At 43.8% G+C, this 22,316-nt stretch overlaps 1 protein-coding gene across 2 annotated transcripts; it reads left to right on the forward strand.

The window, feature by feature from the left end:
- The first annotated feature begins 2,088 nt into the window (after positions 1–2,088).
- LOC141072818 (mitochondrial inner membrane protease ATP23 homolog) lies at positions 2,089–14,066 on the forward strand. 2 transcript variants are annotated; one of them, XM_073559979.1, is made up of 6 exons: positions 2,089–2,252; positions 3,364–3,409; positions 3,975–4,056; positions 8,568–8,705; positions 10,844–10,927; positions 13,218–14,066. In XM_073559979.1, exons 1-6 carry the CDS (start codon positions 2,204–2,206, stop codon positions 13,419–13,421), a joined length of 603 nt encoding a protein of 200 aa, XP_073416080.1. In that variant the 5' UTR covers positions 2,089–2,203; the 3' UTR covers positions 13,422–14,066. The 2 variants fall into 2 exon arrangements, with proteins under 2 accessions (XP_073416080.1, XP_073416078.1); XM_073559977.1 differs by having other exon boundaries at positions 2,108–2,329.
- Positions 14,067–22,316: the final 8,250 nt, after the last annotated feature.

The raw sequence follows: 22,316 nt of genomic DNA on the forward strand, positions 1-22,316 counted from the left end.
CCGTTTTTGAGCGACAGCACGGATCACACAGACCCATACAAGTCAATGGGACCGTGTAAACGTTCCGAACACGGATGGCGTCCGTGTGTATTTTAAAAGTCATAGGGTTAACATTGAAACAAATTGTTTCAATACACGGACAGCACACGGATGATACACACGGATAGCACACGGATCACACACAGATGATACACATGGATAGCACATGGATGCCACACGAATGTGACAAATTGACACATGGACACGGATATCTCCGGTACCGAAAACACTAGGACGTGTGAAACCGGCCTAATTCACTAAGAAGCATATACCTCTTAATGAATGAATTGTCTTAGGAGTGTCATCTGCCTCCATGTGCGCCTTACTACAACTCTTAGTCCAGTCAGAAACTGGTGTAAGGAATAAGACCGATTGGTATGAGTTAGACGAGCTGTGGTGTCATGCCCCCCTTTTCATCCTACCTGTGTCCATTTTTTTTTTTGCTTGACACAACTGATGTGAAAATGCCGAAAGTCATAACGTTTTTGTGCAACTCGACAAAAAATTCAAACATTTTGGGGATATACACAAGGAGTGGACTGCTGCTGGAGTCATTTTTTCAAGAGCCACCACACACAGACATAACCAGGACATGGGTTACAAGTGTCACATTCCTTGTGTCAAGCCACTCATGACCAATAGACAATGCCAGAAGCGTCTTACCTGGGCCAAGGAGAAAAAGAACTGGACTGCTGCTCAGTGGGTCCAAGGTGTTGTTTTCAGATGAAAGTAAATTTTGCATTTCATTTGGAAATCAAGGTCCCAGAGTCTGGAGGAAGAGTAGAGATACACACAATCCAAGCTGCTTGAGGTCTAGTGTGAAGTTTGCACAATCAGTGATGGTTTGGGGAGCCATGTCATCTGCTGGTGTAGGTCCACTGTGTTTTATCAAGACCAAAGTCAGCGCAGCCATCTACCAGGAAATTTTAGAGCACTTCATGCTTCCCACTGCTGACAAGCTTTTTGGAGATGGAAATGTCATTCTCCAGGACTTGGCACACTGTCCACAGTATCACTGTGCTTGACTGGCCAGCAAACTCACCTGACCTTAACCCCATAGAGAATCTAAAGGGTATTGTCAAGTGAAAGATGAGAGACACCAGACCCAACAATGCAGATGATCTGAAGACTGCAATCCAAGCAACCTGGGCTTCCATAACACCTCAGGAGTGCCACAGGCTGATCGCCTTCATGCCACGCCACATTGATGCAGTAATTGATGCCAAAGGACCAAGTATTGAGTGCATTTACTGAACATACATTTCAGTAGGCCAACATTTAGGATTTTAAAATCATTTTTCAAGCTGGTGTTAGAAGTATTCTAAGTTACTGAGATAATGATTTTTGGGTTTTCATTGGCTGTAAGCCATAATCATCAACATTAACAAAAATAAACACTTGATATAGATCACTCTGTAATGACTCTATATAATATATGAGTTTCACTTTTTGTACTGAAAAACTGAAATAAATGAACTTTTTGATGATATTCTAATTTAGTGAGAGGCACCTGAAACTCTCCTCATTCTCCCCAGCTCACACTGATCGCCGGCAGAGCAGGGGAGAATGATGAGAGCCGTCGTCAGCACCCAGTGGTGAGGAACAGCACTCACTGTACCACGTGCGTGTGCTACTGACGCGGCACACGGTTGCCACACACGTGCTGCAACTATTACAGACACTGACATTTCCACTACCATTTTTTTACAGTACCAGAAAAAAAATGGACGTGTGAAACCAGCCTAATGGATAGTCCAACTACTGCGCCACCTCTATGGCTGTCATTACACACTAGTAGCCATTATTTGGTAAGATGATGGGATACATGTCCTATAATGTTAGATTTAGATACACAGGGGGCTTCCAAGGGCAGAAAAAGCTACTTGTTGTCATAGCAACCAGTCCCCCCACCCACATGACAACAAGCACAGATGTGACCTCCTCATGTGCAGCCCTGCTCCCTCCAGCTGCCAGTATCCAGAGCACCGGACCTGTAAGCAAACAGTGCTATGCATATTCTTTGCCCACATCTAACATGGCCGCCGTGGCTCCGGGGCGCCTGACGTCATCTTCCTGCGCCTGAAGGTCAAGGCTGCGGGCTCTGACAGCTGCATGTGTATCACACAGGGTCGGACCGGTATGGGTGACGGTAAGGACGGAAAGGATGAGCACGGTTACCACCTGTTCCCGGAGAGGGATCCCCGGAATCCCAGGCAAGAACCGTTCTTATCCAGGGTGTACGGGCTGAAGATCAGATGTAAAGCGAGGCTGAAGATCGCAATGGACACGAGTAGGTGTGATGGCTCCAGTGCACCGCCGGGGCTATATGCTGGAGTCTGTGCGCTGGAGATATCCTTGCTAGTTTTGGGGGATCTGATCATTAAAGAGGACATTTTTTTTCTTCCAACTTGAATGTGTGTCTCTGGGACTAAAAACAATATGTGCAGTTGAGATATATTACAAATGTCGCAGTTTCCTTTCTTTGGCCTCTGTGGTGCACTGTCTATTTCTGGCTGCAGAATGGGTTTTCTGAGAATCCATCAGTGAGCTCATTCTGAATGACAGGGAAGTTGGTGACTGTTGTACGCCTTTTCCTCAGCTTCTCTGATTTATGACGGCAGGACACATCAACGTTGAATATACAGGGAAGCAAAGAGCTTGTGAAAGCCAAAAGGTCCAATAGTTTTAATGCGACCCAATTGCAAAAATGATTTTTAGCCCCATATGCATGCATTTAAGTTAAATAAAAAAAAGTGTACATCCCATTTAATGGACATGATGAAATGTATGCCTTTACTGTAAACTAAGAATGTTACACGTCACGTGTGACCATATTTAAGATACATGTTACAGACGTGCTCATCCGATCGCTGCCGTCCTCAGAGATAAGACATTTTCTAGAGCCTGTCTCTGAGGAGGTGGCGCTCATCTGGGTACGCCTTCCTTCATGTTACTGATTGCGGGGGTCACATCACACATCCCACCCCCCCCCACCTGCAGCATTGTGCTTTTATAGGATTACTTAGTGACCAGACATTGGAAAAGCCAAGAATTGTTGATTAAAGGGGCTGTCCGGTCTTCAGTGATTCTATGTAAATCCTCACAGTGCGCTCCATATGTATGTGTTGTGTACACTCCTGGCCAGAATCCTACACAGATGTCCTGGTTTTGGTCTCCACTGTGTACTTATTTCCTTTACCTCCTTACTGACCGCTGTGGCAGCTATGTTGGCGATTACTAATACAGTGGAGGATTACATTATCCCTTATGTGAAATGACAAGCTGTCAGTGTATTCTTGTACTAAGCCTTGTGTTCCTCGTTAGGTCCTCATGTCAAGTTACTTTTAGACGCCATGAATCAGGCTGGGTGGTAAGTTCCTTATCTTTGTAAACCCCTTTTATACATTAGAAGTTGGATGCTTGTAGCCATGACGTATCAACACCGGCGTCCGTTGTACGGATTTATTATCTGTCGCCCTCATTGATACAGTGCTCCTCTGTAATAGGATTATTGGAATTTAAAGGGGGTTTCTGGTTTTGGGAAAAACGTCCTTTCCTGACCTCAGTTGAAACAACCACACTGTGCATTACTCACCCTCCCTGGGTCCAGCACTGAGTCTGCCCCATTGGCTCCAGTGTCTGTTCTTGCCTGCAGCCAATACCAGAGCTCATTGGGTCTATGTGACTGGTGGCAGTGGTGTTGCTGGTGTGCCAGCTTCCGACAATGGCAGACATTTGGAGCGGTGGCAGAGACTCATTGCCGGACCCAGTGAGCTAGGTATTAAAAAAAACCTGCCAAAACTGGAAACCCCCTGTAATGCTGACTATTGATTACAGTTTCTACTTTTCTCCACTTTAGGATTCATGTATGTTTTTGTTTCAGTATAACAAGATACGACATGCCATCTGATTTTCCATGGATTTGTTTTTTTCAGCACAGCATACAGGGATAGACATTTTGCGTGTGAAGAATGTGATGAAAAAGTTGGAGGAGGGTTTGATTCTTCGACCTCTGAGGTAATTCAAGCCAAGGTATCTGGTGCAAAAAATGTCTTGAAGGGACTCTCCGAGGAGAATAAACAAATCCACATTTAAATATGAAACCTTTTTCTGATTCCCATTATTTAGCTTTACCTACTGCGCTCTGTCAGGATCTTACGCATGGCAGCTGCCTGGTCATGCAGTAGGGCGGAAGCACTAAGCTGCCAGGACATGCAGTAGGGCGGACGCACTAAGCTGCCAGGCTGCTTACTTCTCCATTACTCCGGCTTCGCTCAGGGTCCTGTCAGGGTGACTGATCACAGGGATGCGCGTCACGTTGCCTGACAGGACACTGCTCTGACGCCATCTCCATCCTACTACGTGTCATCTGAGCTCGAGAACGGGGTGTGATTGATGGCAGTTGCCATGTTTAGAATCCTGACAGAGGGCAGTAGATAAAGCAGACACTTTTTTTGCTAAATAAAAGTATTTAGAAAATTGCTTAACATTTAAATGTTATTTATTTTAGTACATTTCTCTGAGAACCCCTTTAACCTCTTCACGACATTTGATGTAAGTTTACGCCATGGTAGGGAAAGGGTTCCCACAAAATGGCGTTAATTTACGTCACGGCGATCATGCGGGAGCAGTGCCTGCACAATCGCCACCTGGAGCTCGGATTAAGTGAAAGCTGAGCCTCGGCTATCACTGCCCACATCATCTCTGGCCATTATATCCCCTAAATGTCATGATCGATAGCGATTGTACCATTTAGAAAGCAGGGAGAGGGAGGAGGCACCTTCTCCCTTCAGATCGGCGTCATCTAGAGGACCCAATCATTGCTATGGCAATCTGTGACAACATCCGGTCACCCAGCTACAGAAAGACTGTCAGATCATGCTCAGAGCATAGTCTAAAAGGCTTATGTCAGTGCAATACTGGTGCATTGCAGTGCATTATACCAGCAATCAGACTAATAAAAGTTAAAGTCCCATAGGGACCTAGTAAAAAAAAAAAAAAATTGTTAAGGCAAACCTGTCGCCAGGTTTGGCCGATATAAGACTGTGCCATCACCTTTCAGACTGATATACAGTTTTCTATAATGCTGTATATCTGCCCCCAGTGCGACCTGCAGGAGAAGAAAAATAAGTTTTATTATACTCACCCGGGGGGCAGTCCGGTCCAAGGGGTGTCGCTGGTCCTAGTCCGGCGCCTCTCATCTTCTTGCAATGCAGTCCTCCTGCTTGCTTCATGTGGATGATGCGCCCGAGTCATCCACGCAGTCTCCCTGGCATCGCGTTCTTGCGCAGGTGTACTTCTCTGCCCTGTTGAGGGTAGAGCAAATTCCTGCAGTGCACAGCTGCTGGGTCTCTCTGACCTTTCCCTGAGCCATGCAGTACTTTGGTCTGCCCTCAACAGGCCAGATAAGTACACCTGCGCAAGAGCGCGATGCCTGGGAGCGATAATGAAGATGGGAGGCGCCGTATTTAGAAGTGCGACACTCCTCGGACCGGACCGCCCCGCAGTGAGTAGAATAAAACTTATTTTTCTTCTCTTGCAGGTCGGATCGGCGACTTAGCTACAGCATTATAGAATGCTGTAGATAAGCCAAAACAGCTGACAGGTTCCCTTTAAAATATGTTTTAAAAATATTATACCACTAAATACACAATTATGTAAAACTAAACAAAGAATTCACATATTTTGTATTGCTGGACCAACCTAACCTATAAAATGCACACTATTTAACCCCTTCAGTGAACTCTGTTGAAAAAAAGAAACCTATAAAAAACGTGGCAAAAAAATCTATGCTTTCACCATACCTCCCAAGAAAAGTGGAATAAAACACGATCAAAAAGTCAAATGTAAATGAAAATGGAATCGCTGAAAATGTCATCTTGTCCCACAAAATACATTGGGAGAAGATGACGTTTTCAGCGATTCCATTTTAGTGAGTGGAGAAATAAAAAAGTTATAGCAACAATTCTTTTCTTTCTTCTTCTATAAATGTTTTTTGTGTAAAAGAGCCAAAACTTTAAAACAAAAAATAATACTGACCCGAAGATAGAAGCTGCTTAATGCTGTTCACCGTATGGTAAAAGTGATAAGAAAAGCGCCCAAAAAAATTCCTGAATTGCTGGTTTTTGTTCGTTCTGCCTCCCAAAAGTCGGAATAGAAAGCGTTCAAAAAGTGTCATGTGCCCGAGAATGGTACCAATAGAAACATCAACTCGTCCCGCAAAAAAACAAATCCAGACATGACTCTGTGGGCCGAAATATGGAAAAATTATAGCTCTCAAAATGTGGTGATGCAAAAACTAGTTTTCTCAATAAAAAGCGTTTTTTAGTGTGCGACAGAAGCCAAACATAAAAACCCAATCTGGTATCACTGTAATCACACTGACCCGAAGAATAAATCCCTTGTATGTTATCTGTGTATACAGAGCGATGGCTGTAACTGCGCCCCCGGCACTGACTGACACTGCCTATGCATTGGGGCTGGCTGTCCGTCTGGGCCGGGGTCGCGGCTACAGCCGTTGCTCTGTATACTCAGTCATGACTGATACTGGAACGCTGCCAAGTGCCATAATAATGCTATTATCCTGCAGACTAACCCCATATCTGCAGGTTAATAGCTGTTTTTCTGCTCACTGGTTCCCTTTGACTAACACTAGCCTTTCTGGGGCCCGTTTTCCACATGGACATCACTTGGACTGAGACTCTGTTCATGTGAATGTTGCCTTATGTTTGTGGGATTTGCAGAGTTGGGTTGCCTTTTGATAAATATGTGCTTGGGAGGTTGTATGGTGGATGAAAGATGGCTGTAGAATGATAAAGAAAAGGTCCGCTGTCTGATTATACTCCCATTGGGGTACATTTATATTCGGATCAGTACTGTATGGAAGCTTAGTACGGCTTTTCAGGCGTGTCCTTATTTCATTGTAGAAATATTGTGGAGAAAATAACAAGTCTTCCTGGAGCCTTCTGCTCATTGTCAAAGGAGTTTTTTGGTTTCTGCAAATGAATCTTATTATTTTTACAATGGAAAGTTATTCAGTTGTCAATTTCTCATAATTTGTATCAAATAATTTTGTATCCTAACATGTGGGGGAAAAAAGCACTATTAACTTGCATGGGGTCAATCTGCAGACCTAACCTAAAGTTATGGGGTTATGTTATGAATGGGTCACCGAGGAGGAAAAAACAACACAAGCCAAGTCTCAGAAAACCAGAGAGGTTGGTAACTATGCAGATTGCAGATCCCTGATCTTACCACACAACTAGCAGCAGTCGTGGAGCATACCTACGATGATCCTAGACGCCTCGTCACAACCGGAGAGCTACATAAGCCTAAAGCAGGAAAAGAGGAAAACTAACTGCCCCAGAGCAGACCCCAAAGGAAAGACAGCCCCCCACATGTATTGATGGTGAAACAAGATGAAAACACAAACAAAGGCAGAAAAATAGGCTGAGCAAATGATGGGGCCCGACTAACTAGAAAGGAAAGACACTGCAATCTGCCAAAAAGCCTACCAAAATAATGTCCAACACTTCTGATAGCAAAATTAACCCTGAAGTCACTAGACTTCTCCCACTATATCAGCACTCTGAAATATTCTGAGACAGAGCAAAAAGAGGCCAATCTAATAAGGGACCAAAAGGCAAATACAGATAAATAGGAGTGGAAACTCAGCACAACCCCAGCAGGGGCTGGCTGACCACAAAAAACTGAATTGACCAACAAGAGCAAGTGAGAACAATAGCAAAAACAAACTTAACTTGAGAAGACTGGAACAGAGCTGAAGTCCAAGACCTGAGAAGCAGACTGTATCACCAGCACCAGGATAGGGCGTCGGCTGTCTTATATCCAGTCTGATACTCCAGAGATCCAATCATTATCCTCCTCATCAGGTGGCAGATCACTACCAATTAAACCAACCTCACTACCTCCTGTCACCACCAGAGGGAGAACGGAAGGAAGAGCAGAAAATGAGTTCAAAACAGGGTTAATTTACAGGTTACTAGCATCCTGGATCCATGTGGCTGCCGCACTGACAGCCCGGCTGCCGGGAGGAAATTACCATTATTTCTCCCAACAGCCTCCATCTTTTAGACATAGAGACACGGCCTCAGTCACCGCTCAGTACATAGCGAACAGCAGCTCAAACCGCGCCCCACACCGCCACTGACTGACAGCCAGCTCTATACTGATGCACTGCAGAGCCGGCTGTCAGTCAGTGCAAGGACATGGTTACCGTTGTCGCTCCATACATACTGACCTCCATGGCTGGAGGCTACCGGGAAGAATAAAGTTAATTTCCTCCCTGCAGCCGAGCTGTTCATACAGCAGCCACAGGGATTCACAACACTAGTAACCTTCAGATTAATTCTCTATCTGCAGGATGGTAGGTATGTGTGTCCTGGACATGGATGCCATTCTGGTAAAAATGACAGCACAAGCATCAGTGCTCTGATTTTTTATTTTTACAAACTGTTTATTACAATATTTTGGGAATAATGTATTTTTTTTCTTTTTTTTTTTTCTAGATTGTAATATGTCAGAATAATATTAATGATCAGACAACCATGAACAGAATGCTCACACACGAGTTGATTCACGCTTATGATCACTGCCGCGCACAAGTTGACTTTTTAAGCAACATTCGGCATTTGGCCTGCACTGAGGTAAGTTCATTTTCATATCATAATATTTCAGTAACTTTTTAGGGGAATGTTTTTTTTTTTTTTGTTTTTTTTTTTAATAAAGGATGGTGAATTAAAGGGTCAAATTTAGAAAAAGCATTCCTTAGGGAATTTACACCCAAAATGCAAAGTCTATAGATTCGCAGAATGGGTGATGACTTGCTGATCACTTGGGTCTCATCACCGGGCCCCCACTGATTATGAGACCATGGCTCTGGTGCTGTGGTTTGCAGGCAGGACCGTTGCTTTATTCAAGCTAGGATTCCCAAGCCTCTTTTATAGACCTGCGGGGTCAGGCCAAAAGTTATCACATGCCATTCAGGACAAAAGATGACATACAGCTTAGCCACATTCATTAAAACTCATTTTTGTTTTAATTCATGACAGGTCCTAGCACATATTTCCTCTCTGAGGGTCTATATTTCAAGCATGTGAATTGTCACAATAATAAGAGACAATTTTCTTTTTTTTTCAGCTGTTATTTCTATTATCACATTTCCACTGGCTCAAATTTTTTTACATACACATGGTTATTATTTAGTAATATTGTCCACCTTTTGTCACAGATTTTGGGCAGCCTTCCACAAGCGTCTCACATTAAGTTCCACTTTTTTTTGTGTATGGGTTAATATACTCACCTGCCGCCGTTTTCTGCATGATCCAGCGCTTTTCTGCTCCTTTTTTCAGTGACTTTGCTGCTCTTCAGACTGTCCGGCTCACTCGATGCTATATGAGGAGGCCGGAAGTCTCTTACAGTCTACCCTATGGGGACTCATTCTCACGCTCCCATTATAATGCAGAGCGCATAGTCAGCCGGACAGTCTGAAGAGCGATAAAGTCACTGAGAAGTGGGATGGTGTTGGATTCCAGCGAAGGCGGCGGTAGGGGAGTATATTAACACACACTACAGTATATGAATATATATTTAGGCAAAAAAGAGTTCATGGGAGGGCTTCTTTAATAAATTACTACAGTGGCTTGCGAAAGTATAACTATTCACCCCTCCATAAAGTCAGTACTTTGTAGATCCTCCTTTTGCAGATGCAAGTCGCTTTGGATAAGCTTTCCACATCTTGCCACTAGGATTTTTGCCCATTTCTCAAGGCAAAACTGCTCCAGTGTCATTTTGTAGAATTTTCTAAGCTACGTAAAGGCTGAGTCAGCTTGGAGTCTGTAAACTTCTGTCCCACCTGAATTTTTAAATCGCGACTTATAAATGAGAATATCTATCTTTAACTATTTTTGTAGGAATATTTGTGTCTTGTACAAAGTAGATATCTGAAACCACTTGTTAAAAGTAGAGTGTGACACGGGAGCTGTGGATGGGGATAAATACAACTTCACCCCGAGTGGATGTAAACCAATGCCGTCAGCTGTATACTGTGGCTAGACCATTCCTTACATTAATAGTACAATCACGCTAAGGCTAGTTTCACTTTAGCATTTGGAGGCGCAGCGGGCACTCGCCGTGAAACTCCGCCCCCTGCCGCTCCTCCTCCGGTCAGCTTCGCCTATGGGCGCATGCCGCTGCATGTGGCCTGCGTACCCTATGTTTAGCACTGGGTACGCAGTCCATGCGCAGGTATGCTTTTGCCTCCGCATGACTCCTTTTGACGGTGCAGCGGCCGCACCAAAATGCAACACGTTCGTGGGAAAACCCTTTTCATGTGACCAGCTTCCTCTGCCTGTAGACACGTCGCGCATATGCCGCCGGGACCAGTCGAATGATTGCCTGCGCGGATTTGGCGCAGTGCGACGTTGTTCCGCTGGTGGTATCGCGCAAGAGGCTGTGTGAGTGTGTGGTGCGTATAGTGTGTGTGTGTGTGTGTGTGTGTGTGGTGCAATGGTGTTCCGCTGATATAGGTATAGGTTGGTACCAGCAGCAGTTTCCATATTGAGACACCCATCACTTGGGTGTCCTAATATGGCGGTCGGTGAACTTCCTCCGCTTGGAATTCTGGGATACGGTGACATCTGGACAGGACAGAAAGTTATAACATTACAAGGCAAATAAATATATATCTCATAATACTGTAATCTGTAAAAGCAAGGCTGTCACAGATTTTTTTTTTTTAATTGGACGTTCATATCCTTCAAAGCTTCTTTGTATTTTGCTTTAGATCCGAGCTGCGAGTCTTAGCGGAGATTGCTCCCTTGGCAATGAAATGTCACGGTTCAAATTTGGTGTAAAGCAGCATCATCAGGTATGTAAGGAAAATGTCCCCCCTTGAAACGCTGCCCAGATATCATTGTGATATATTCGTCTTCATTGGTTCCTCAACAGCAGCTAAAACATATTTTGGAAATGCCTGACAGCTCTGTGTTCATGAAGCATATTCATTCATACCATATTTTAGCAGAGTTTTGTTTTGATGATAAAGCGATCTGGTTTCAAATAAACCACTGATAGTTTTTTTTTTTTTTGTTTTTGTTTTTTTGTTTTTTAATATACAGTATATAAAATTCTGCTCACATTTCTTATACATTTGTAATATTTCAAGCAAAATGATTTTGTACCCAGATTAGTCTTGTCTAGTATATCCATAGATAGATGCATGGAACAGCACTATAAACTTCTCAATAGGTTAAATGTGGCAAGTTTTGCTCTTATTTTCACTGCATGCCGTGGTATTGCAATATAGTCAAAATGAAATGTACCAAGACGGCGGCACGCCATGATCGCATTACAGGTTATGGGAGGAGGCTATGGGACCTGGGCTTGCACCACTTACATGTCACAAAGTTATGTAAGGGGTAAAATTGTTAAAAAGTAGATGTCGGCTTTATATATAATGGAGAAGAAAAAAATTTGAAAGTCCAGGATTTTTCGGCTACAGCGCTATCTTATTCCGCAGTGCCTTACATACATTATCATCGCTGTCCCCATTGGGGATAACAATCTAAATTCTAATTGTCTTTGGAATGTGGGAGGAAACCAGAGAACTCAAAGGAAAGCCACGCAAACACGGGGAGAACATACAAACTCCTTGCAGATGTTGTCCTTGGTGGAATTTGAACCCTGGGCCCCAGCGCTGCAAGGCTGCAGTGTTAACCACTAAGCCACTGTGCTACCCAACCCCTATTTAAAATCAGCAAAAAGTAATCGTATGAACCACACATTGGTCCCAATAAAAATGCCAGCTCAATACTCGAAAACAAGTCTTCACTCCGCTTCATCAATGGAAGAGTAAAACAGTTAAGAATCTCAAATAAACCCGTCTCCCCCGTCCGACCCAAACAAAACATACAGGTTTAGTAATATCGCTATAATCATATTGACCTGAAGAAGCCTACTGCCAGGTCACTTTTAGTACTCAAAGACCACCTTAAATACAAAACACAAAAATCGATGGCAGAAATGCATTTTTTACGTTTTCTTCCACCATTTCAACCCACTTGGATTTTTTTACTGTTTTTTTTTTCCTCTGTGTATAATTTGCTAAAATGAATGGTGTCATTCATAACTACATCTCATCATGCGAGAAACAAGCTTTCATATGGCTATGTCAACAAAAAACTAAAAATGGTTATTGGAAGATACGTAGAAAAAATAAAAGCACAAAAAAATTGCCTGTAGAGCAGGGGTTAATATTCTCACATATTATGTTTTGTTACGACGACTCCTCATGGTGCTGGACAGGAGTTACTCCCTAGTTTTGAGGACTGTTTGGAGTAAGGTCTGTGCAACCTTAACCGAGTCAACCTTATAAGGTCTCTGGCACAGAGAAATAAAACTTGTAAGGTGAGTACTGGCTCTGCTCCTTTGAAACCATGCTCCAGACTTTAAAGGGGTTGTCCACTACTAGGACAACCCCTTCTTGATCTAAATGTTTGGTGCTGATAAAACAAAAAAAAAAGCTTATACTCTCCTCCCATGCCAGCGCCGTTCTATTGATGTCGGCAGTTGCGTTCCCGGGCTCATGTGAGCATGTTATGACACGTGAGCCTGGCACCCAATCATCACTGGCGTCACTGGCCCCGCCTTCTGCTGCTGCGCTTTCAATTCCTCTTGATGTTCAGTTCGTCTGAGGGCAGGGCCAGTGATGATTGGGTGCCAGGCTCACATGTCATAACCACATGAGAGCCCTGGGAGCGCGAGTGCCGGCACGAGACGTGAGTATTAGCATTCTTATTTTACCACCACCAAACATTTAGATCAATAAGGGGTTGTTCTAGCAGTGGACAACCCCTTTTAAGGGAGTTTTTTCTGTTGATTTTGGAGCAAAATCTTGCAGGTTCTTCTCCTAAACCTCTACAAATAGACTGTGCACATGCCCTGACTTTTCTTACAATGCTGCAACCCAGGAGACGACAGCCCTTACTATTGTAGTTGGTATCTGCTATTCCCAGCTTATCTGCCATATTACAGCTTCAAGATATTGCTACCAATTGAAGAAAATGTTTCTTGTGTGTTTTTTAGCTTTTCTGCCTTGTATTAATATTTCATGTACGGCCGAGTAACACAAAACTTGTTTGTATTTCTTTCTCTAATAGACATGTGTGCGAGACCGAGCCGTTCGCTCCATTATGGCTGCAAGGAAGTTCAGTCAAGAGACTGCAGAGAAGGCTGTGGATGACGTGTTTGACTCGTGCTTTAATGACAGAGAGCCCTTTGGTCGCATTCCTCATAACACAGCTGAAGCAAATATGGCATACAAGGAGTTTAGAAATCGTGGAAGATATTATGCGAATATATGATATAGATAACATATTAATCCTCCAGAAGTCTAATGTAGAACCTGTAGTTGAGGACACAGCTTTCTACAGTCTTCTTCTGAAGGGTCTGTGCACACAATTTTTTTTTTCTTTTGGAGAAGATTTTAGTTTTTTTGATATTTTTGTAGCTTTCTGTGAGCACAGTGCCTAGTTTCGGAGTGTTTTCCATCAGAAGTCACTTCACAGAAAAGGAGACATGCCCTTCCTTTATTTTTTCTCACCTGCTATTTTTCAAAACCTGAAGTAGAAGTAAGACGCTCAAAGGACTGAACATACAAACAGCAAATTATTACTTGTATCCTGTGTTTTTTCTTTAGTTTTTCCCCCTGTGGGTTCTAGCGCTCTAATTTTCAGTTGTCTCTGAGCTATTGGGTGGAAACTCGCTGCTCTGATGTGCTCCATATGCTGTAATATAAGGGATTCCTGCTCTTCTGTCTCAGATGTTGAGAAGCAGCATGGAGGACACTATGCTGCTGTGAATCTAGCTGACTGGAAGCTGCAGCACGATCTGCCTGTCTCTCTGCCTCTGATTGTTTTCTGACTGCTCCTGTAGAGCAAGCTGATGAGTTAAGTGAGGAAGTAATGAAGTGGCTCATAAATGGCGAATTAAACATTTTTCTTGGATAAGATGTGAGTTTCATCTATTATCGTGTACTACTGATTTATGGAAAGTTTATTGAAGGCCAGCGGCCATTTTAGTTGTTGCGGGTGACTATTTTCAATGCCCTCACCATGTTGAATGAAGCTCCACTCACTACAAGATAATTCTACTGTGTAGCCCTAGGCTTAAGAGATTTATAAGAATCTGTTGGTTTTCAGAAAACACTTATTACTATGTCATTTGTAGAAAAGCTAAATTAAATACGCTTAGTAGTCAAAAACGCCCCTAACACCACCGGAGCACTGCCTCTACCTACGCTGGTGATATGTTTACAGTATGTTCCTATGTGGTGAAAATGCAGCAGATTTTTCTCAGCAGAAGATCCTCTATGTTGCAGACCTCATTCAGACATTTTTTCACGTACGAGAACATTTTTACTGAGTTTGGTCCAAGTGTCATCAGCTTTTCTTGTACGTGAAAGAAAAAAGTTTCTCTTTTCTATTCCTATCGAACAGCGCATGAAAATCGAGCCGCAATCGAATGGCAACCGAGGACTGTCCGATTTTCTTTTACAGACCAATAGACTTGCATTGCTAATTTTCAGCCGACAGTTGGATGAAACGTGGCTATATCTCTGCCATTTTGCACGTATCACTCAGCCCACGGAAAATCCGTCTTATAGGTACAAGTGCTGTGAAAAACATGAATAGCTCTTATATGGAACTACCGGGCGTGCGAATGAGGTCTTACATTAGCGCCATTGTATTTTTAAGAAATGTAATGCACACGCAGGGAAAAATTGATCGATGTTGAAATTAGCAGTATATTGGTTTGATGCATATGATTTGCTATGCAAAGGGTGAAATATGGACTTTAACCACCCACCTTCACAATGCTTATTACCGTATATACTCAAATATAAGCCGAGATTTTCAGCCCATTTTTTTGGGCTGAAAGTTCCCCTCTCGGCTTATATTCGAGTCATATACACCAGAGGGGGGGAGGGGGGCGGGGGTGTCAGGTCATACTTACCTGTCCTGGCACGGTCTCTGCAGCCCCCCGCTTCTCTGCGATCTCCCATCCTTCAGCGGTCACATGGTACTGCTCATTACACTCATAAATATGTGCATATTCATGAGTGTAATGAGCGGTACCACGTGACCGCGGAAGGCAGGACGTGAGATCGCGAAGAAGCTGGGGGCTGCAGAGACCGTGCCAGGACGGGTAAGTATAGCGATACTCACCTGTCCGGGGTCCATCGCTGCTTGCTGCTGTCTGGCACGTCTTCTGTCAGTGACGTTCAGACAGCAGAGGGCACGGTGACGTGGTTAGTGCGCGCCGCGCCCCCTGCAGTCTGAACGTTACTAACAGATGACGTGCCAGACAGCAGAAGCAGCGATGGACCGGGGAACAGGTGAATATATCAGGTGCCAGCAGTGACACCGGCACCTGGCCCCCAGCGACGGAGAGGTGAGTGTGTCTTTTTTTATTTTTAAATGCAGCAGCGGCAGCACATGGGGGGCATAATCTATGGAGCATCTTATGGGGACATAATCTATGCAGCATTTTACGGGGGCAGCATATAGGGGTATAATCTATGGAGCATCTTATGGGGGCAGCATATGGGGCAATAATCTATGGAGCATCTTATGGGGGCTGTTAGGATTGGGTCACCGAGGAGGAAAGCAAGACCAAACTAAGCCACAGAAAACCAGAGAGGTTGGTAACTAAGCGGATTGAAGACCCCTGATCCTATCCACACAACTAGCAGTAGCCGTGGAGCGTACCTACGATGATTCTAGACGCCTCGACAGAGCCGGAGAACTAAATAAGCCTAAAGCAAGAAAGGGGAAATCTAAACTGCCCCAGAGCAGACCCCAAAGGAATAGATAGCCCCCAAACATAAATTGTCGGTGAGACAAAATGAAAACACAAACGCAGGTAGGAACATAGGCTGAGCAAACGATGGGCCCAAACTAACTAGACAGGAAAGGAAAGACACTGTCTGCAATCACGCAAAAAACCCTGCAAAAAATGCCCAACACGTCTGATAGAAAAAACACTGAAGTCACTAGACTTCGCCCACTATATCAGCACTCTGGTATATTCTGAAAGCAGAGCAAAGAGAGGCCAATCAAATAAGGGACAAAAACAAACTGGCACAAACAGTAACATAAGGATTGAAATTCAGCACAGGCCCAGCCGGGGCTGGCTGACCACACAAAACTGAAATAGACAAAACCAAATCAAATGTGAACTATAGCAAAAGAACACTTAGCTTGAGCATGCAGGGACTGGGCTGGAAACTAAGACCTCAGGAGGCAGGAAAAAATCACCAGCAGGGATAGAGGGAGTCAGCTGTCTTAAATCCAATCAGAAACTCCAGATGTCCAATCGTCCTCCTCATTATCAGGTGGCAGACCTCTGTTAATTAGATCAGCACCATTACCTCCTGTAACCACCAGAGAGAGCCCGGAAAGAGAACTTGCGACCCCTCTGTCAATACAACCAGCTCCACTACCTTCACTAGTAACCAGAGGTAGGCCAGAAAGTGAATTTACAACAGGGGGCATCATATGGGGGCATAATCTATGGAGCATCATATGGGGCCTATTCTATGGAGCATCTTATGGGGGCAACATATGGGGGCATAATCTATGGAGCATCTTATGGGACATAATCTGTGGAACATCTTATGGGGCCATAACCTTTATGGAGCAGCATATGGGGCATATTCTATGGAGCATCTTATGGGGCTATCATGAACTGTATGAAGCATTATGTGGGGCTCCTGATTCAATATGGATATTCAAAAACATTTAACCTACTGATGTCTCAATTTTACTTTTATTGGTATCTATTTTTATTTTTTAAATTTACCAGTAGCTGCTGCATTTTCCACCCTAGGCTTATACTCGAGTCAATACATTTTCCCAGTTTTTTGGGCAAAAATTAGGGGGGCCGGCTTATACTCGAGTATATACGGTACCACTGCAGTGCCATCACTATGGACAGTATATCGCATCCTGCTACTCTATATGGAGAACTACTATTAGAAGCAGCACGGAGGCAGTAGTTTATTGGATGGTAAGACTTCCTACATATGGGATCTTAGAGCTGTATTATATTACCAGCAAAAGCCAATGAGCTTTCACAAATCTTAAATACTCGCTGCAGAAATTGCCGTGCGGTGCACATTTTGAGATCTACAGCACATTCATTCGTTCTGAATTTGCACCAAGGATTTCACCCGGTACAATATGAAGCCAATGGAAATTCATTATTAAACTTGCACCAAATCTGCATGGGATAAATATAGCTAATTTTTCACTATGAAATTCGCAACAGATGGCAAAAAAAGTCTAGAAATTGTAGATATTCGGTGCAGATTCCGCAATGAAAAGTTGCAGCAATGTGCATTTTATTTACTGTATGTCTGGATTTGTTTTTTGTTTTTTTTTTTCTCTAGGGAAAGGTTTTCTGTGGCTTCAAAGCAAGAGTGTCAATTTTGTAATGTAACAGTAGGAGATTAACACAGAATTCTACAAAAAAAAATCACATAATAACTTATTGGTTTCTCTGCCAAATCCACAAAGGAAAACTACATGATATGCGGCTTTAGCCTAAATATTAATCTAGTGGTTTAATTTCCTACACAGATCATAGCTGAGGAGGTTTTCTGAAAAAATTCAGCCAAATATTTGAAAAGCCTAAAAATAGAAAATAACTCCCCTGCCAATGTACAGAAGCAAAGTTTTATTTTATTGTATCAAAACTATTCCACCAATGCACAATTCTGACTAAAATGACAAAAAAAATGTTTCCAATTACGAACATAAAATAAATGCGTTCCTGGGTGTATTATTTGCACTATGTGATAATAGTACAGCATGAGCATAGAAGAGGCTCGCACAGCACGCGGCCCACCGAAGGATGTATTGAGGCCTGCAGAGAAGCGGGACACTCTGGTTTTCATCCTCCTATATTCAACTGTATTCACGTCTTTCAGCACAGCGCTTATCAGACCCTGCCCCGACGTGCTGCGGTGGGATGAGGCCATGAGCTGGTGAGTACACGGCCGGCAACAGCGTTCCATTGAGATGATTAAATATCCCATTATAGAAGGAATTGGGTTGGTGTTACCATGTGGGCACCTTATGTGGCAAAGGGGAGGGGTGATTGTGAAGGCATAGTATGCAAAAGAGCAATGTGGGGGAATATTTTGGAGAGAGGCAGTGTGGGGGGGAGATATTACAGAGAGGAGGTGTGTGTGTGTGTGTGTGTATATATATATATAGCTAGGGGGCGCTATGTGGGCTGCCCAGGTCATGCATACAGGTGTTCCCTTTGTGGTGGTGCAGAAACAGTGACTGGCAGGTTTGTGAATGGCCGACACAATTAGGTCCATATATATTTGGACAGAACATTTTTCTAATTTTGGTTCTAGACATTACCACAATGAATTTTAAACAAAACAATTCAGATACAGTTGAAGTTCAGACTTTCAGCTTTCATTTGAGGAAATACACATTAAAATTGGATGAAGGGTTTAGGAGTTTCAGCTCCTTAACATGTGCCACCCTGTTTTTAAAAGGACCAAAAGTAATTGGACAATCCCTTCGTTATGTTATTCTCAATTAAGCAGATAAAAGGCCTGGAGTTGATTTGAGGTGTGGTGCTTGCATTTGGAAGGCTTTGCTGTAAAGGAAACATGCGGTCAAAAGAGCTCTCCATGAAGGTGAAACAAGCCATCCTTAAGCTGCAAAAACAGAAAAAACCCATCCGAGAAATTGCTACATTAGGAGTGGCAAAATCTACAGTTTGGTACATCCTGAGAAAGAAAGAAAGCACTGGTGAACTCATCAATGCAAAAAGACCTGGGCGCCCATGGAAGACCAGGGCTGCCACTAGGAATTTCGGGGCCCCATACTGGTAAAATTTTCAGGGCCCCCTGTGTGACTCCACTCCTCAAACTGTCCACAGTCCCACCGCTCTCTCTTGGAATAACTCCACTTCTCACCTATCACACATTATCAGTTCCCATCACCAGATCACACATATAGCTGGCAGCTTTTGCTTTGGACAAAAGATTTTTTTAAGCCGCCACCATAACAGGGTAGACACTTTTGGCCTGGCTCTACTGTAACCTATTAAATATTTGTTAAAATATGCAATACACTGTAGGTATATTTTTATTTATTTTTCAATTTTTTAAATGACCAAAAATATCACATACAAGGAACAAATACCACTACACCATGTCCAGACCACATATTACCACCACATAGTGACCTATAATACCGCATACAAGGAACAAATACCGCCACACCATGACCAGACCACATATTACCATAGTGACCGAATAATATCACATACAAGGAACAAATACCATGGCACCATGACCAGACCACATATTACCACCACAAAGTGACCAAATAATAGCACATACAAGGGGACAAATACCACCGCACCATGCCCAGACCACATATTACCACCACATGGTGACTGAATACTACAATAGTGATCATTAATAAAAAAAAAATACTATCACCATAAGTGCCATTATACACAGGAGATCTGTATTTAGTATGCAGTGTCTGTGTACAGGTAATATAGTGATCAATGACGTTATACACAGGAGCTCTGTATATAATGTACAGGTAACACAGTGATCACTGGTGACATTATACACAGGACCTCTATATATATATATATAGTATACAATGTATAGTGTCAGTGTACAGGTAACACACTAACTCACCAGTGATGTCTCTAGGTGAAGTCCTTCATCCTTTTCATGCATCCAGCACAGACCGCCATCACGTCTTCCAGCCAGGGCTCATCTCTGCAGGAAATAACAGTTATCTAGAGCTCCGCTTGCAGAACACATTACTTATTTTTTCCCAACTTCTACATTACACCACATGAAGAAAAAAAGGCGACATAGTGTCGCTCTGCACAGTAACAGGACCGCCCCCCCATTTAAAAAGGTATCCTCAAAAAATTAAATACATCACTGCAGTAATAATATCCCTTAATTAGCCCCTATGGTAATAATATCCCCTATCCTGACCCCCGTGTGTCTCATTCCTGGCTTTAGCCATGTGTTCTCACATTCTGCCCTCATGAGTATCCATTCTTCTCCATATGATCTCCATCGTATCCATCCTGCCCCATGATCTTGTGCGGTCTGTCTCCAACCCTGCCCCATCTGTCTCCAATCATGCCCCGTATCTCCATTCTGCCAGTGTCTCGCATTTTGCCCCCATGTCCAGCATTCTGCCCCAGTCTACAGCATTCTGCCCCAGTCTACAGCATTCTGCCCCCATGTCCAGCATTCTGCCCCAGTCTCCAGCATTCTGCCCCAGTCTCCAGCATTCTGCCCCAGCCTCCAGCATTCTGCCCCAGCGTCCAGCATTCTGCCCCAGCGTCCAGCATTCTGCCCCAGTCCAGCATTCTGCCCCAGCATCCAGCATTCTGCCGCATGTCCAGCATTCTGCCCCAGCATTCTGCCATCTGCCCCGGGCCCTCCAGATCGCCGCTGTCAAAAAAAACAAACAAAAAAAAAACAAGTTCTTCTTACCTGGCCGCGCTCCAGCGGCGGGCGAGGCTCCGTCCCTCCAAGCTGCTGAAACGCGCTCTAGCCGGCGACTGACACTGACGTCAGACACCGGCGAGGTTTGCGCTGCGGCTGACGTCAGCTGCCAGCCTCCGATTGGCTGGCGGCTGTTTCACTGCACATTGCAAGCCACTTATCAGCATCAAGAATAAAAAGGCTAGACTGGACCATGCTAAAAAAAAACATCTTAAAAAGCCAGCACAGTTCTGGAAGAACATTCTTTGGACAGATGAAACCAAGATCAACCTCTTCCAGATTGATGGAAAGAGAAAAGTATGGCAAAGGCGTGGTACAGCTCATGATCCAAAGCATACCACATCATCTGTAAAACACGGCGGAGGCAGTGTGATGGCTTGGGCATGCATAGCTGTCAGTGGCACTGGGTCACTGGTGTTTTTTGATGATGTGACACAGGACAGAAGCAGCCGAATGAATTCTTAGGTATTCAGAGCCATACTGTGTGCTCAGATCCAGCCAAATGCAGCCAAACTGATTGGTCGTCGTTTCATACTACAGATGGACAATGACCCAAAACTTAAAGCCAAAGCAGCCCAGGAGTTTATTAAAGCAAAGAAGTGGAATATTCTTGAATGGCCAAGTTAGTCACCTGATCTCAACCCAACTGAGAATGCATTTTACTTGTTAAAGACTAAACTTCAGACAGAAAGGTCCACAAACAAACAGCGACTGAAAACCACCACAGTGAAGGCCTGGCAGAGCATCAAAAAGGAGGAAACACAGAGTCTGGTGATGTCCATGAGTTCAAGACTTCAGGCAGTCATTGCCAACAAAGGGTTTTCAACTAAGTACTAGAAATGAACATTTTATTTACAATTATTTAATCTGTCCAATAACTTTTGGTCCCTTTAAAAACAGGGTGGCACATGTTAAGGAGCTGAAACTCCTAAACCCTTCATCCAATTTTAATGTGGATACCCTCAAATGAAAGCTGAAAGTCTGAACTTCCACTGCATCTGAATAGTTTTGTTTAAAATGTATTGTGGTAATGTCTAAAACCAAAATCAGAAAAATGTTATCTCTGTCCAAATATATATGGACCTAACTGTATATGTCACAGAGATGGATGCTCCCTGAGATGCAACCCAGAGTGTTTTGTTATTAGTGCACGTGAGCACTAATATTACGGTTAGTGCACCTGGGTCTGGGTTGCGGGTAGCTATGAGAGATGGGAGGGTCAGGCTACCCATATTACCTCACTTTTGGGTGAGGGTGCTGGCTGTACCCCTGTTTTTCTTTGGGACCTGCAGGTATTTTCAGGAACTGCAGTGAGGTCATGACCAGGTGACCAGCCATGTGATCCATACCTCAGCTGGGGATGGGGTTACAGCCTACATAATGAAGGTGTGTTTAGCACAAGAGATAGTGTTGGGAGTCTGGATTATGCACAGACTTCCATGTGACCAGGTGGGACACTACTGAGTTGTCTGTAACCTGGGAGGTAGAAGGCCTCCTGTGTGTGTGGATCCAGGCCAACCCTGCTTGCTGGATATCGCACAGCCTGGGGAAACAGTGCTGGCTTTCCTGAACCAGCGGAACGAGGTCTGTGAGATACCTCCAGAGTGGACGGTCGGACAACCGTGAGTGGCACTGACCCCGGTCAGTAAGAGACTGTACTGTCCTATGCAACTGAGTGTTT

The sequence above is a fragment of the Dendrobates tinctorius genome, unplaced genomic scaffold, assembly GCF_039654945.1.
Source record: "Dendrobates tinctorius isolate UK_male_01 unplaced genomic scaffold, ASM3965494v1 ptg000287l, whole genome shotgun sequence".
Lineage (NCBI taxonomy): Eukaryota > Metazoa > Chordata > Amphibia > Anura > Dendrobatidae > Dendrobates > Dendrobates tinctorius.

Excerpts from the sequence above, each read along its gene's own strand:
- LOC141072818 (XM_073559977.1), top strand. The coding sequence starts at position 2,152 with ATGTGTATCACACAGGGTCGGACCGGTATGGGTGACGGTAAGGACGGA. Across the intron at positions 2,330-3,363 it reads GAAGATCGCAATGGACACGA|GTCCTCATGTCAAGTTACTT; the intron begins GTAGGTGTGATG and ends GTTCCTCGTTAG. Across the intron at positions 4,057-8,567 it reads TTGATTCTTCGACCTCTGAG|ATTGTAATATGTCAGAATAA; the intron begins GTAATTCAAGCC and ends TTTTTTTTCTAG.